The following is a 14,875-nucleotide window of genomic DNA, read 5'->3' on the forward strand; positions in this document are numbered from 1 at the left end:
TCATCTTATTATAAAAGATTTCAATCCCTCCAATTCTAATTTATTTTTATATTGTTGCTAAATTAATCTTACTAAGACTTCCGATTTTACTATATCCTTGCTTAAAAAGCCTCCATGTTCCCCACTGCCTAAAGGATAAAATATAAGCTTCGTATTGTGGCATTCAAGGTACTCATTGTTCAGGTTCAGTGCTCCACATTGCCTCTTTCCCTCTCCATCAAAACAGGCTGTAATCTGGTCTCACAAATGGGACAGAGGTAATTTAAAACTTTTGTTCCAGTTATATGGAAATAGTTCAAAATGAGGGACAAAGTTTTGCATTTCCACAATGCAGAAGATTTAATTTTACTTGTAGTAAGACCTTAACATATTTTATGGGCTAAAGTTTTCAGTACTGCATTTCGAATGCCAAATAAAAGAATACACAAATAAACACTACAATAATATTGGTACAATTACGGAAGGTAGTTCATAATCCCTGAATGGAGATGTGTATTTTTAGAACTTGCTTAGGGAAGGAAACTTCATTTTGTCCCTGAAAGACCCTTTGGGTTACTTCCCCTCCAGCCCAAATCTCACCTGGAGAGATATGCAGCACTTGGTTGTCTGGACCTCTGAATATGACCCATTGGCCAATAACCCTGGATGGAAAAAGAATGGAGCAGGCTTGATGGTGAATAGTCGATTTGGATTCGGCTTGCTAAATGCCAAAGCTCTGGTGGATTTAGCTGATCCTGGGACCTGGAGCAGTGTGCCTGAGAAGAAAGAATGTGTTGTAAAAGATAATGACTTTGAGCCGAGGTAAGTGTCTCCAGGTATTTTCAACAAATATGTTTAAATGTTTGGCTCAATTTGATGAAAATGTTTGCTATTCTGCCTAAATTTTTTCTTATACCTATCCTTCTAAAGTATAGAGAGATGGAATTTGCCAGTGTTCTCCATGGCTCTCCATGGGAAATCACTGAGATCTATAAATCAGGCTGCACATTTTCATTTTTTTCTTGTACAACACCCATGACATTGCACTAAGATGTACCATTGTTTTATGTACCACTAGGAGAAAATGTCATCATTTAAACTGTGACCAGTCACACATCAACTCTAAGATTAATCCTAAACTCAAAGGTGCTAAGACTACTTTTTAAAAATGCATCTGAGAGTTGATAAAATGAAGTACTTGCAAACCAGTGTTAACTAAAATCTAATTCTATAAGAGCCTTACTTCATGCCACAGAGCTGTGGGATTCTTGACTTTTCTTCCATACAGGATTTTTTTTTATCATTTTGCATTTACACAGACCATCTCTGTCTCAACATATGTGGCCACAGAAGCCAAAACTGCTATGAATGTTTGGTTGTTTCTATCAAGGCAACCATAATAATACTGAAAACCTACTCACAAAATACCCAAGCATGAGAGGCTCAGGAGCTGCCTTAGGAAGACCTTATGGATAAAATTATTTTTTAAGAGGGCCTCTTTGATATTGTGCTAATGGACCACTTTTGATGGGCCCAAAACAAACCTTCTTAAATTTGATTCTACAGCAAGTAGATCATATTGAAGCATTTATGTTCTTTACTGTTTTCGTATGCATGAAATTCATTTATATCTAGTCTTGAATGGGGTTCTCCTCATAACAGGGAGTGATGACAAGCCTAGCAGAGTATCTAGTGAAGACTTGTGTACACCTATGCGTAACATTCATGAAAGAAGAGATACGCTTTATTCAATACTAATTCTTTAATGCATTTAGAGCCCTGAAAGCTAATGGAGAAGTTATCATTGAAATTCCAACAAAAGCTTGTGAAGGGCAAGAGAATGCTATCAAGTCCCTGGAGCATGTGCAGTTTGAAGCAACAATTGAATATTCCCGTAGAGGAGACCTTCATGTCACTCTCACTTCTGCTGCTGGTAAATAAACAAACAATCCTTCTAAACCATTTGTTTAAATTCTTAAGTATAAATCAAATTATTTCAGATCAATGATTTTTTTTAATAGAATGAAATCTCCTTATCGATATTTTTAGGTCTTAAAAACATACTTATTTTTCTTGGTGTTAGATTTCATTTGCCCTGCTCATCCTGCTCATTCCCACTGGTCCTTAGATAAGCAAAGAACATGATCTATTCCAATAATTTCAGTTCATAACCTTTCCTGAAGTCATAGGTTTTCAACTTATGTTCACTTTCCTGGATACTGACCTACCATTCATTTTTCTTAGCTAACATGTTAGTAGCAAAAGTTATTCTGATAATTAACAATGTACCTGTATCTGAACTTCCAAGGAATCAGATGAAAAACTGGGAATTCTGATCCATAAAAGAAGGTTGAAAAGACTAATACAATCCTCATAAAGATGTGCATCAGGCCATTTGATGATGTACAGATATATGCCCTTTTCCCGAGTAGCTCCTAATTCAGATGTGATGAGAGCTGGTGAACTGTTAGCCACAATTCCATCAAAGTTTTCTTGATACTCTTTCATATTTTAGTAGTATTCAACTGGCTAAATCAGATTCCTATAAGTGATAGGTGAGAAGAGATGAGTTCTCTCTATGGTCCCTTTCTAGGATGTGAACTGGAGGTTTGGATTCACCTCTATTGACTTAGAAGTTATGTTTTCTAGATGTCTTGGATTTGGCCTGAAATTTTGGTAGGAAGCATTTCTTTTTCATTGATGAGTCTGTAGTTCATTTAACCCTTTTACTTAGAATGAAATAATATTTATTGATTTACAGAGGACTTGATTTGAAAATTTATAGTTACTTCTACTACTAGTTTTTTTATGATAGGAGATTATTAGCAAAGTATCTCTTAATTAATTAAATAATTAATGGTAATAATAAATAAGTTGATTAAATAAATTAATTTTTATGTCTTCATATTGCAGACTCGAGCTCCTATTAAATTTTAAAATTTCCTTTTACATTTCAAAATAGTAGTTTCACTGTAATGTATTTTGAATCTTTAATTCCCTCTTTTAATCCAAGTCACAAATGTAGCTCTCTGAATTCTCTCTATTCAAACAAACCTTAAGCAACATATTTATTATTATTTTCTACTATATATATTGAAAAATTATTCTATGCAGGGCAATGTGCTATGTACTGTGAATAAAAACTTTTTTTTTCACCCAGCTTTTATTTCCAGTTATCAGATGCAAAAGTGTATCCCACTATCATAAATGTTAGAATATTCATAAACTTGTGTTTGTTGCATGAAAATAGGAACTAGCACGGTATTGTTGGCTGAAAGAGAGCGGGACACATCCCCTAATGGCTTTAAGAATTGGGACTTCATGTCTGTCCATACATGGGGAGAGAATCCTATAGGCACCTGGACTTTGAGAATTGCAGACATGGTAAGTATGAATGAAAGGATGAAGAAAGACACATTCACTTTTAAAACACTTTGAAGTACTTCTAAGGTTGATGTTATTAATTAGGGGCTCTAAAGAACTTGATCGCTCCTAAGTAGAAGGGGAAAGAATAGTGTTTTGAACACCAATTAAATAAATAACATAAATAGATAATAATTTTAAATAGCTAATAATTTTAAAGAACATTAAGCACCAGACATACTAGAGAGAAGAAAAGATATACTGATAAGCAATGTGACAGACTACAGGGCAAATCCAGGTTTTCCATATCTGAGCACAGCTCTACATGAGTTGTGGCCATGAGAGTCAACTGTATTCTCAAAGTTAGATGCTCAGACCAGCCTTGCTATGAAGTCTTCTGAAGTCACCTGAAGGCTCTCCTGCAAGTGTTCTATGGTGTATATCAAGAAGTAGCTTCATGTTAGGCAAGATATCTTATTTAATGAGACTTTTCCCCCCAGTTTCAGTTACAAAAAAAAAAAAAAAAAAAAGCAGTTTTTCCTTTTGCATAATTTTAAGAGAAAAACCTGTCAGCATTGACATTTTCTTTTATTTTTCCACATTGTTTTATTGGCACATCATAGTTATACATATTGATGGGATTTGTTGTTACATCTTCATACATGAACACAATATAATGATATAATTCAGCCAATATCACTCCTCGTCTCTCTTCCATTCCACACCTTGGTCTCTTTCCTTTACTGATCTGATCTCTCTTTTATTTTTAGGAGATCCCCCCCAACTTTTGTTTTCCTTTTCCTTTTTCCTCTCTAGCTTCCACATGAGATAAAACAGATGACTTTTGACTTTCTGAGTTGACTTATTTCACTTAACATGATGAGGCCATCCATTTACCTGCAAATGATATGATTTCATTTTTCTTTATGGGTGGTGAATAAAATTCCATTGTGTATATGTGGACACCTATACTGGTTCCATAGTTTGACTACTTGAATTATGTGGGTATAAACATGGGTATGCATGTATCACTGTAATATGACGACTTTAATTCTTCAGGATAAATACAGAGGAGTAGTATGGCTGGGTCATGGAGGTTTCCTTCCTAGACTTTTGAAGAACCTCCATGATGATTCCATAGTGGTTGTGCTAATTTAGAGTCCCATCAGCATGTTTAGATTTTTTTTTTCAGATTGTTTAAAAATCAGATACAATCAAATATTTAAGAACATAACCAATATGGGAAATAAAATTTATACAACAGAGCTCTGCTTTTTTCATTAGATGCTTAAATATGAAGCAATCCATCAGTTTAATTGCTGAGCTTATAAAATGCAAACTTTTATATCAAGAGTGAATCCAATGGTTTCTTTCAAAACAGAGCTCTGAACATGGAACATACAAAATCTTAAAATTAAATTTTGACCATGAAATCCTTAATATTTTTGATGAGTTTATTTTATATTCAAAACACACTCTAAAATATGTGTGTGCTTTATTCACTAGTCTGGAAGAATGCAAAATGAAGGGAGAATTGTGAACTGGAAGCTGATCTTGCATGGAACCTCTTCTCAACCAGAGCACATGAAACAACCTCGTGTGTACACATCCTACAACACCGTCCAGAATGACAGAAGAGGGGTGGAGAAGATGGTGGACGTGGAGGAGGTCTGTGTGGCTATGCTCTTGCTGCGCTGTCTTCTAAACTGTGATAGACAATGCAGTGAGTGAAGCTGCATCTAACTTTTAGGCAGGGTATAAGTCAAATATGCATAGGGAGGAAGCAGTGGTAGCAGTAAACTATATTTTCCCCAGTAGATGAAAGAAACATTATTCTTTTCTTTTGTGCTTTCATTTAGAATTTATTATAGTTAAAAATTCATAAGTTATTTTTAAATTTCTTAACATGAAGTTTGACCATTTATGACAGATAGCAAATTGTAACAAACTTCTTTATACAAGGTCTCATTTTAACCTATAATCCTTGTAACCTTGATAAACATTACATTATGTCCACTTTGCAGAAGGAAAACCAAAGTAGCTAAATCACTTATGTTTCTCTTGACACTGTTTAGTAAGTGCCATTTAGTTTGCACATCCTAGCCACACCAAGAAAAACTATGGAATCACAATTTCTGTCAGAAAATTTCAGAAGATAGCCAAAGTCATTCTCACTCCTGAGTCTCAGGAGCTGCAGGCTTCTCCTTTATTGGCTAGTGACCAGAAACCATATTTGCTCTATCTCTGTTCCCCCACCATCTAGCACAATGCCCCAGATGTAGTACATAGGTTTTCAGAATTTCCAGAATGACCTTCCCTGAATAGGTCCAGCTCTGTGCTGGATGTTTTGGAAGATATAGAAACATAGTATTTACGTTTATTCAAGAAACTAGCTTTGTGGAGGCCTTAGCTCAGATTCTGGCCCCTTTTATCCTGTTAAGCAACTTCCCCTTCAGGACCCAATTCCTGGGGCCTTTTCTTCACAGTCTCTAAACCAGGTTCACCTTGTGAGTGGTTCTCCCTCTGAGATTCCTTGGAAAGTATGAATGGGATCCTTCCATTGTTAAAACATTGAAATGCAGTCAGCCCTCCATATCCATGGATTCTATACCCTTGGACTACCCAACTGTGAACCAAAAATATTTGAAAAAAATTATGTTTACACTTAAACATGTTTAAATTTTTTTCTCATCATTATTCCCTATACAGTAAACAACCATTTGCATGGCATTTACATTGTATGTGGTACTACAGATAATATGAAAATGATTTAATATGTACAGAAGCATGTACATGGGTTATATACAAACCCTATGTCATCTTCTATAAAGGCTTAAGCATTCTCAGATTTTGATATCTGTGGAAGGTCCTAGGGAACATCTGTGCACAATGGTTGACAAAGAACTGTTTCTCTGATCTTTCCGGTTCCTTCCTACCTGACCCCTTCTTATAATTTGGTAGTTTCTCACAGAGCAAGAAGCTGCTCCTATATTGCAGCAACCAGTTGGTGCCTTACAAATGAGTTGTTAAATATTTTATATCACCTTCTTCCCAAAATGGATTCCACGAGAACAGACTAGCAAGAGAAGGAAACCAACACATACTGAACATTTTCCTGTATTATCTCATTCAGTCTTCAATACCACCAGAAATGGAAATAATCTTATTCCTATTTTACATGTGAAATTCAGGGAGATTAAAAAGGTTATCAAAAGTACATCAGTGAATGGAAAAATGAGGGTTGAAACTGAAGTCTGTGACTGCAAGCCTTGTGCTCTTTCCTCTCCCCAAATTGGCTCTCCATGGACACACAGTGGGCTTGTGCTAAGGCTTCAACTAGGTTGCCTGACTGGAAATAATGTTTTTTTTTTTTTTTTTTTTTCCCTTTGTTGGTGGAATTCTGTATTTTAGGAGCAGCCCACACAAAAGAACCCCAATGAGAAGCCCCTGGTGTCCAAGAGCCCTAGCAGCAGCAATGTGGGGCTAAGAAGAGATGAGCTGGCAGAGGCGGGGCCTTCTGAGGCCATGCTGCGACTCCTACAAAGTGCTTTTAGCAAAATCCCACCTTCAGAGCAATCACCAAAGAAGTCTCCAAGTACAAAACTCAACATCCCTTATGAAAATTTCTATGAAGCCTTGGAAAAGTTGAACAAACCCTCTCAGCTTAAAGACTCTGAGGACAGTTTGTATAATGACTATGTTGATGTTTTCTATAACACAAAACCTTATAAGCACAGAGATGACCGGCTGCTGCAAGCTCTGGTGGACATTCTGAATGAGGAAAATTAAAATAATTGTGTGGTCCTGAGATGGAAATATTCACACATCTTCCTTTCCCTTAGATTCTGCCTGTGTCTGAAGTGGTTGTTTTGGCATTGATTCCTATGCTTATAATATCCTTTATGGCAACTTTTTCTTTGTCTCCCCAAATTGTACATTTAAAGGGGATGAGCTCAAATAGGAAATCCAGCTTCCAGAATTGATCATAGCTCTTTCAAAACATGTCTTCCCTGCCAGCACGAGTGAAGTGTATTCTTTAGAGAATTGACAATGCCCCCGTGCCAGACTAGAATGTCTCCTTGAGCCTGTCCATTTCATTTCTCATAAGAAATGGAAAACCTGGGAAACTCATTCATTTCAAAAGTAATCTGCAAAACTAAGGAAGGGGAAGCACTGTTTCTATAGCTAGCTCTCTGTCTTTGTCATCTGGTTCTTTGAATTTTGCTGCCAAGGAAGCATGCGGAAAGCATCTAATGAATAAGTTACTATTAAGCCCATAGTTTAGGTCTTTTTATTCCAAAATACCATGCATTCCAGGAGGGGCAATCTGGTCATTGCAGGAAAAGAATGGATTTTTTTTTAGTCCCAGAAACTGACCTTGGAAAGTGTCTCATGTATTTAGAGTGGTTCTGGAGCATTCCTCTTTGCTCGATGTGCCACACAGAGGTCTTTATGGATTGAAAGGTGATTGTGATTCATGCTGTGCACCATGGTCTTCCTATTTCTCCTTCTTCAAGTTTTCCTTATCTGTTTCCTTTCTCAGCCACAAACTCAATATTCAGAGGACTAATTTACACCATTTCCTCAGAACAAACTTTCACTCAGGACTCAACGAACTCCTAGTCATAATAAATTTGTTTAATAATAATAGGTAACCACTCAACATGGTGAACCAATGTAATAACAGAAAAACATTCATAGTGGAGAGAGTCAATGGAAGGTTTGTTTGTTTATTTAATTTAAATTGTGTTTATTAGAACTTTTGTTGTTGTTGTTACCAGGGATTGAACTTAGGATCACTCAACCACTGAACCACATCCTCAGCACTATTTTGTATTTTATTTAGAGACAGGGTCTCACTGAGTTGCTTAACAGCTTGCTTTTGTTGAGTCTGGCTTTGAACTCGAGATCTTCCTGCCTCAGCTTCCCAAACCACTGGGATTACAGGCAAGCCACTGTGCCTGGCTCATGAGAACATATTTTTCTGGATCTTTGAAACTGAGTGTCAACTAGGCAAAACAGAATCTTCTCAATGGTTATAGCTGGTAGTATCCAAATTCTCACCAAATTCCTTCCATGCTTCAAATCAGGAGACATAGACTGACAATCTATAGATCTCACTTGTAGCTCTGATAAGTTTTGTTTGGTATGCAGAATGTTTTAAAAGTCAGAGTAATTATTGGAAATATGAGATTTCACATAAAACCTGATTCTCAAGCCCACCTTCTCTTATGGTGAGAGTTGGTTAGAGCTAACAGCTGCCCAGTTAGAGTTGAGATCCAAGAACCCCATCGTGTTCCACACTATCTACAAGGGCCACCTTACTCATTAGTGTTCAATATCCAGTACTTGATTTTGTCCACTCATGTGGTGAATGAACATGTACAAAGTGTGAATGAATTAGGACAAAAGCTACATTTGACTTTTTCCAGGGAGAATTTATCATTGATATCATGAGTTTGCTATGATTTAATTAATTTGTTACATTTATAGGCAAAAATGTATTTCAGACCCTGAAAATGTCCCTGAAATCTAGTTTGACATATTCATTTAATCTCATCTCACTTGCGTGTTCGTTTCTACTATTCACTGATTGCCAACCTCCTAGCCTCTCCCTATCAATATGCTCAGTCTCCAGTCACCTACAACGCTATAGCCTCCTGTTAAGTTGCTGTTTGCAAACCTTCCACAGAGTTTGAACATAGGGCTACCCGTAACATTGAACTAGTTCAGGAAGACAACTCCTATGCTTTGGAATGGGCTTATTAAGACAAACTTGGACCCTCCGTTCCACCATTTGCATTCGTGCAGAACAAAGCTATTTTCAGAGCGAAACCCACTATGCCTGGAGGCTGCTCTCCTAAAACACTTGCAGTATCACTTTGTTTCTGGAAGTGTCACATGTTTTCTGATACATGGGATTAGATCAAATTTGAATATTACAGCACATCACAAAGTATTAAGTTTTAAAAGGAACTAGTAATTACTAGATTAAATTTCAACAACAACAAACCCATGAAAGCTAAGATCCAGAGAAGCCAGTGAGTGGTAATAAATTAAAGAGTTGGAATTACAGCTCATCCTTTCCCCATTCCTAATCTAGTGCTAAATGTATGCAGCTTTCTTTTAATCCTTCCCAATATTATCTTTTCTGGTTAAAACCCCAACCAACTCATTGAGTTATAGCCAAAGGTTCACTCTTAGACAAGCTTTAATATTTAGATAAAATCATGTTTGAATGTTTCCAACCTGGAATTTATTGTTCAGACATAAAATATTTTTGTCAGTCTCTCTTAGTGCCTGTGTGGATTTTTGTGACAATGTTAAAGAGGAAACTTATGTAAAATTTCCCTTGGAATTTTAAGGTATATTTTCTTTACAGGCATTTATAATGTACTGATGCTTTTATCAAACAGAATTTTAAAAGGCAAATAAATTATATTGAAGAACCAAAAGTTTTCCTGAGAAAAAGAAAGTTTCATCCAATAAAATATTTTTGAAAGGCATGTTCCTCTATCAATGAAAAAAGTATAATATGTATGTGTTGTAATATTAAAAATGACATTTGTCTTATATCTTAATATAATGTATAACTGAGTTTAACATGTGTGGTCTTAGAATTCTTAAGGGAACTCCCACATTATACACTTGATGTATTAACCAGAATATGTAAAATATATAAATCAGAAGAATAAATGGTTTCTTACTAAGTAAAAACAGAAAAGAGCTCATGTTTCCAACAGAAACAGAAACTCCCCTTATACTGTGTTTCCTAATTGGAATATAAAAAAGAAAAGTTGAACATTTACATTAAAAAATAAATTAATTTCCTTTCAGGAAAGCAGGCTTTTTAGGAGGCAAATTAAGCATCCACTTGAATAAAACCTGTTTCATTATCCTTCTTAGGCCAGGCTTTCACTTTCTTGATAACACACAAGGTTGTATGACTGAGCCTTAATTGAAATGTTGAGGGACTGGGGATACAGCTCAGTTTACGGTAGAGTGCTTGCCTCACAGGCACAAGGCCCTGAGTTCAATCTCCAGCACCACAAAAAAAAAAAAAAAAAGCAAACAAAACTAAAGTGACTTACTACCTGTAAGAGAAATGATTTACAACAGTTCAGTAAACATGATTTGGTTCATAGACCAGAGGAAAGTAGCCAAGCATTAAATCCCTCCCTGAGGTCCTCTCATCAGAACCCCCAATACCCATTTTTGGACCGTCCATCCTCAGGCCTAATCTTCTTCAGGTTTCAAATCTCCATTACTGGTATCTCCACCCACCATCTCAGAATCTGGTCTTTCCAACTATGAGGATGCATCCCCCCAACCCCCCGAATACATTCCTTTCTCCTAACTTAGAGACATCAATTAAACTAAAATACTGTTTCAGGAACTGCAGAAGATGAACATAATGGGGTTTTGTCCTTCAGATCCATATATCTCCAAAGTTTTCCCCTCAGGATAGGTTGGTAATATGACTCTTTTCTACCTATGTATTTATCTATTTAATACATTTATGATGCACAACATGATGTCTCAGTATACATAGACATAAAGAAGTTGGCATTGCAGCCAAGAAAATTAACTTACCTGCCTCCTTCACTTAGGTACCTCCTCTTCTACCTTCTCTTTTTCCTCCTCCTCCTTTTCCTCCTTCTTATTTGTCATAAAAGCACCTAAACTCTACTCCCTTAGCAAATTTCCCCATACACAATACAATATTATTAGCCCTAGTTCTCATGCTATTTGGTACATCTTATTCATCTATGTAACTAACTCCATACCCCTTTGATGTATACCTTTTCTTTCCTGCTCCTGTAACCACTATTCTACTCTGATTGATGTAGTTGAAGTTCCATATGTGAGAGATCTTGCAATATTCTTTCTGTCTGACTTTTTCACTTATCATAATGTCCTCCTGTTTCATTTATGTTGTTGAAAGTAGTAGGATATTCTTCTCCTTAAAAGGTTGCATATTATTCATTACACACACACACACACACACACACACACACAGCTATGTGACATTTTATATATATATATATACATATATATATATAGCATCTATCACTACATCTCACAATTTAGTTGTTCGTCCACTGATAGTCTGCTTTCTTTTGAATGTTCATTCAATAACTATTGAATTAACCTTGTGAAAGCTGTGAGTACAAAAACACATATCCCAACAACAAACATTGATTTTTTGTGTGTGTGGCGATGGTGAGTGAACACAGTGCTTTGTGAAAGTTTGGTAAATGCTCTAGCACTGAGCTACACCCCCAGCCCACATTAATTCTTAAATACAGATTTAAACCTGTTATGAAGGATGGAAACATTTTCTTAACTGCCTTGTAATTTATAGCGCTATAATATTAATCATAGTTTGGATAATTCAGTCTGCTCCTTCTGCCCTGTGAACAGTGTACACTGTCCTGAACAATTGTAGTTGAACTAGGCATGTGATTTACTTTGGTTCATGGAATATTAGTGAAAACAATGCAAGCAGGGGTCTGAAATGTGCATACCCAGTTTGGCTTGGCTCTTGATTTACCCCAGGGAGCTACTGCCCATTCAGCTTGGTTCTGGAACAAATATATATGGAACAGATCTAAAATCAAATCTGCATTCTAGAACCAAGTCCAGCTCAGCCAACTCACAGCATAAAGTAGAGCTGTCCTGATGAGTGCAGCCTAAATAAGCTGAACTTGTCCCTTGGTCAACTTGTTAACATGAGAATAGATGCTTGCTGTTTCAAACCAATCAGTTCGGGATAATTTGTTACACAACCTTACTGTGGTAACAAAACTGACTAATACAATAAAAGTAACTGGTTCATTTCACCAGTACCACCCCTTTCAAATTGTGTTTTCTGTAACCCAAATATTCCAGATCAACTCACTCCTAACATTTGAGGAACAGACTAAAGGTATGGTGATGCCAAACAGAAGCAGACAGGTATAGGATTGCACTGAATGAAGTTTACTGGTGACATACTGACAGAAACATGGTCCTGGGTGGCAGAAAAATCAGTTGGATCCCTGAAGTTTGGATCAGAATGATGCATGTTTATAGAGGTTATGACAAAAGTGACCATCCTAGCTAGAATGTACCTGGTTTACCTTAAATTAATACCAAAGAATCAGGCACATCCTTGGAGCCAGAGTTCAGTTGAAAAGTGCATCATAACACTCTGTTTTGTCTATTTATAGTATGTTAGGAAACTATGCAGGAAAATCCTACTAGGATTACTCTTGTTAGGACTCAAGGTGGCTGTAGTCATGTCAGCCTCAATTCATATACTAGAGTATGGAAAAACAGCTAATATTAAACAGTATACCTCTTAATGCTGATCCCATAACTTGACTTGGACCCTGCCCAAACTTTGAAATTCTTTTTTAAAGAATTGGCTTAGCTAAATTTCTTCTGAAAGCAGAGCCTCAGATAATGATTTGTGTTTAGTTAATTTTTTTAGGAGATAATAGCAGACCGTGGAAGTGACTCACACAGAACCAAGAACAGCATGGGGGTGATGATCCATGCCCATCAGTAGACAGAAGACTGCAATGGATATTTCTACTGATACCAGCATTGATAGACAGTGATACAGAAAAGACCTCTACACTACCTGATCCCTACCTCATCCAGTGCCTTGACATTTGCACTGTCTTCTCTCAGAACTTCAATGTGATCTTAGGGCAAGGGGAGAAACATAATTTACTGAGAAAAAGTTCTCATCATTTATTGGAAAGGCAACTAATCAGAAACAAATTTCTGATATAAAGAATAAAGTAACTTTTGCTCTTCTAGGTGTTTGACTTGCAATTTGTACACGAGGCCTGCATGTTGCTATGTAGAGATATTTTCAAGCATTGCTGTATCATCAATGCATGATCAAGGAGGTGACTACAGTCATCATGTATCCATCTTTCTTCTGCTATGTGCCAAAAAGGCAAAGTCCATTTTCCTGGTTTCTATACTATGTCTCCACAATTTGTGCAATTTTCATTCAATTTACCTGGAATGTTACAAAGCAATTTTACTCTCCTCCCCACCCCATACTGTGGGTATTTTCATTAAATATTTATCTACAGAAAGGGCCACAGCTCTAAAGGAATTCTTGTTCTTAGAAAGAGATAGGGAAAATGTTCTTAGGTTTGTCCCTGCGGGCTTATTACAATTGTTTCCTTCAATTCCTTTATTCCTGTCCCTAATATTCCCAGTGGAAGGTGAGTGACAAAGCTAGATGATGTTTCAATGTGAGAAGAGTATGCTCCAGTCTTGATTCTGCCCCGAATACTTTACAGTTCCTTCCTGCATCATCATTCCAGACCCACCAGTGCCCAGTCCCAAACTCATTCTTGCAAGGTCCAATGCTCCCCTTACCTCATGCACAAATTTCAGTTTACAGTCACTTTTACATAAATGATTGTCACTTTCAAGGTGGAGTACACGATGCCATGATGAGAAAAGCTTCTTGGGTGGGATAAATTCTGAACCAAAAATGATGAGAGATTTGTAATGAAAAAAATATGAGTTGTTTCAAGTTCTCTTGATAAAGAGATCAAAAGGAATAAACTCACCTGTGAGATTCTCTACATTATATCAGGCTTCCTGAAGTGGATCAAAGCCACATTGCTCATCAGGGCATTCATTCCAGGTGGATGCTTATCATCTGGTCTGAGCATACAGACGTTAACTTTGTTCACTCTCTACTAGTACTCACTAAACTTCAGGGATATGAATGAATCACCGTCTTCTTATGATTCTATTTTTCCTTACAAAAATCAAAAAACCACTGAACATGGTGTTGCACACGTATCATCCCAGCAGCTTGGGTGACAGAGACAGGAGGATCATGAGTTACAAAGTCAGCCTCAGCAACTGAGTGAGGCCCTAAGTAACTCAGTGAGACCCTGTCTCTAAATAAAATATAAGAAGGGCTGGGGATGTGACTCAGTGGTTGAGTGCCCCTGGAGTCAATCCCTGGTCCAAAAAAAAAAAAAAAATTCATAAACCATAAGCCTTAGGTTGTTTCAATAAATTGTTGCAAATTATTCTGTTCTAATTCCTAAAGGGCAAATAAAAAAGTCTAAAAATGAAACAGCAGTACAGAGTGTCTAGAAGTGTAGACTTTGGAGTGAGTCTGAATCTTGGCTCTACCACCTCCTTGTTGTGTGCCCTTGAACAGGTTACTTTACCTTCTGGGTCTTATTTTCTGATATACAATAATGACATCCACCTCTTAAACATTTGCAGTTGGGATTAAATAAGATAATGAAGAGAAATAATTTAGTGTGGTACATAGCAAATATTCAACACATTAGTTTTTGTCATTAGTGCAATTGTAGCTCTTATTATTACTGTGGTGGTATGAAAAAAATGAATTTAGAGTCAAACATTTGTATCTAATGAAGATTTGTAAATATCAGAATCAATGAAGAAGATGGAAATACCCTGGCTAAGATTATGTTGCCTTGGAGATTGTAATTCCAATGTGAATCTACGAACCACATTGGAAACAATTTAATTT

At 36.6% G+C, this 14,875-nt stretch overlaps 1 protein-coding gene and 1 long non-coding RNA gene across 2 annotated transcripts in view; one reads left to right on the forward strand and one right to left on the reverse strand.

Annotated features, from left to right (window-relative positions):
* PCSK1 (proprotein convertase subtilisin/kexin type 1) overlaps positions 1-9,848 on the forward strand; it is a 74,643-nt gene extending 64,795 nt beyond the window's left edge. Inside the window, 5 exon segments of the mRNA XM_079143463.1 lie at positions 568-801; positions 1,755-1,912; positions 3,230-3,363; positions 4,849-5,016; positions 6,760-9,848. Of these exon segments, the coding sequence (XP_078999589.1) occupies positions 568-801; positions 1,755-1,912; positions 3,230-3,363; positions 4,849-5,016; positions 6,760-7,131 (1,066 nt within the window). The 3' untranslated portion in view covers positions 7,132-9,848.
* Positions 638-14,875, reverse strand: part of LOC306663102 — an 87,183-nt gene continuing 72,945 nt past the window's right edge. Inside the window, exon 5 of the long non-coding RNA XR_013764349.1 lies at positions 638-755. This is a non-coding gene — a long non-coding RNA (uncharacterized lncRNA). The remainder of the gene's footprint in view (positions 756-14,875) is intronic.

The sequence above is a fragment of the Sciurus vulgaris genome (assembly GCF_902686455.1).
Source record: "Sciurus vulgaris genome assembly, chromosome: 6".
In the NCBI taxonomy this organism is placed as follows: Eukaryota; Metazoa; Chordata; class Mammalia; order Rodentia; family Sciuridae; genus Sciurus; species Sciurus vulgaris.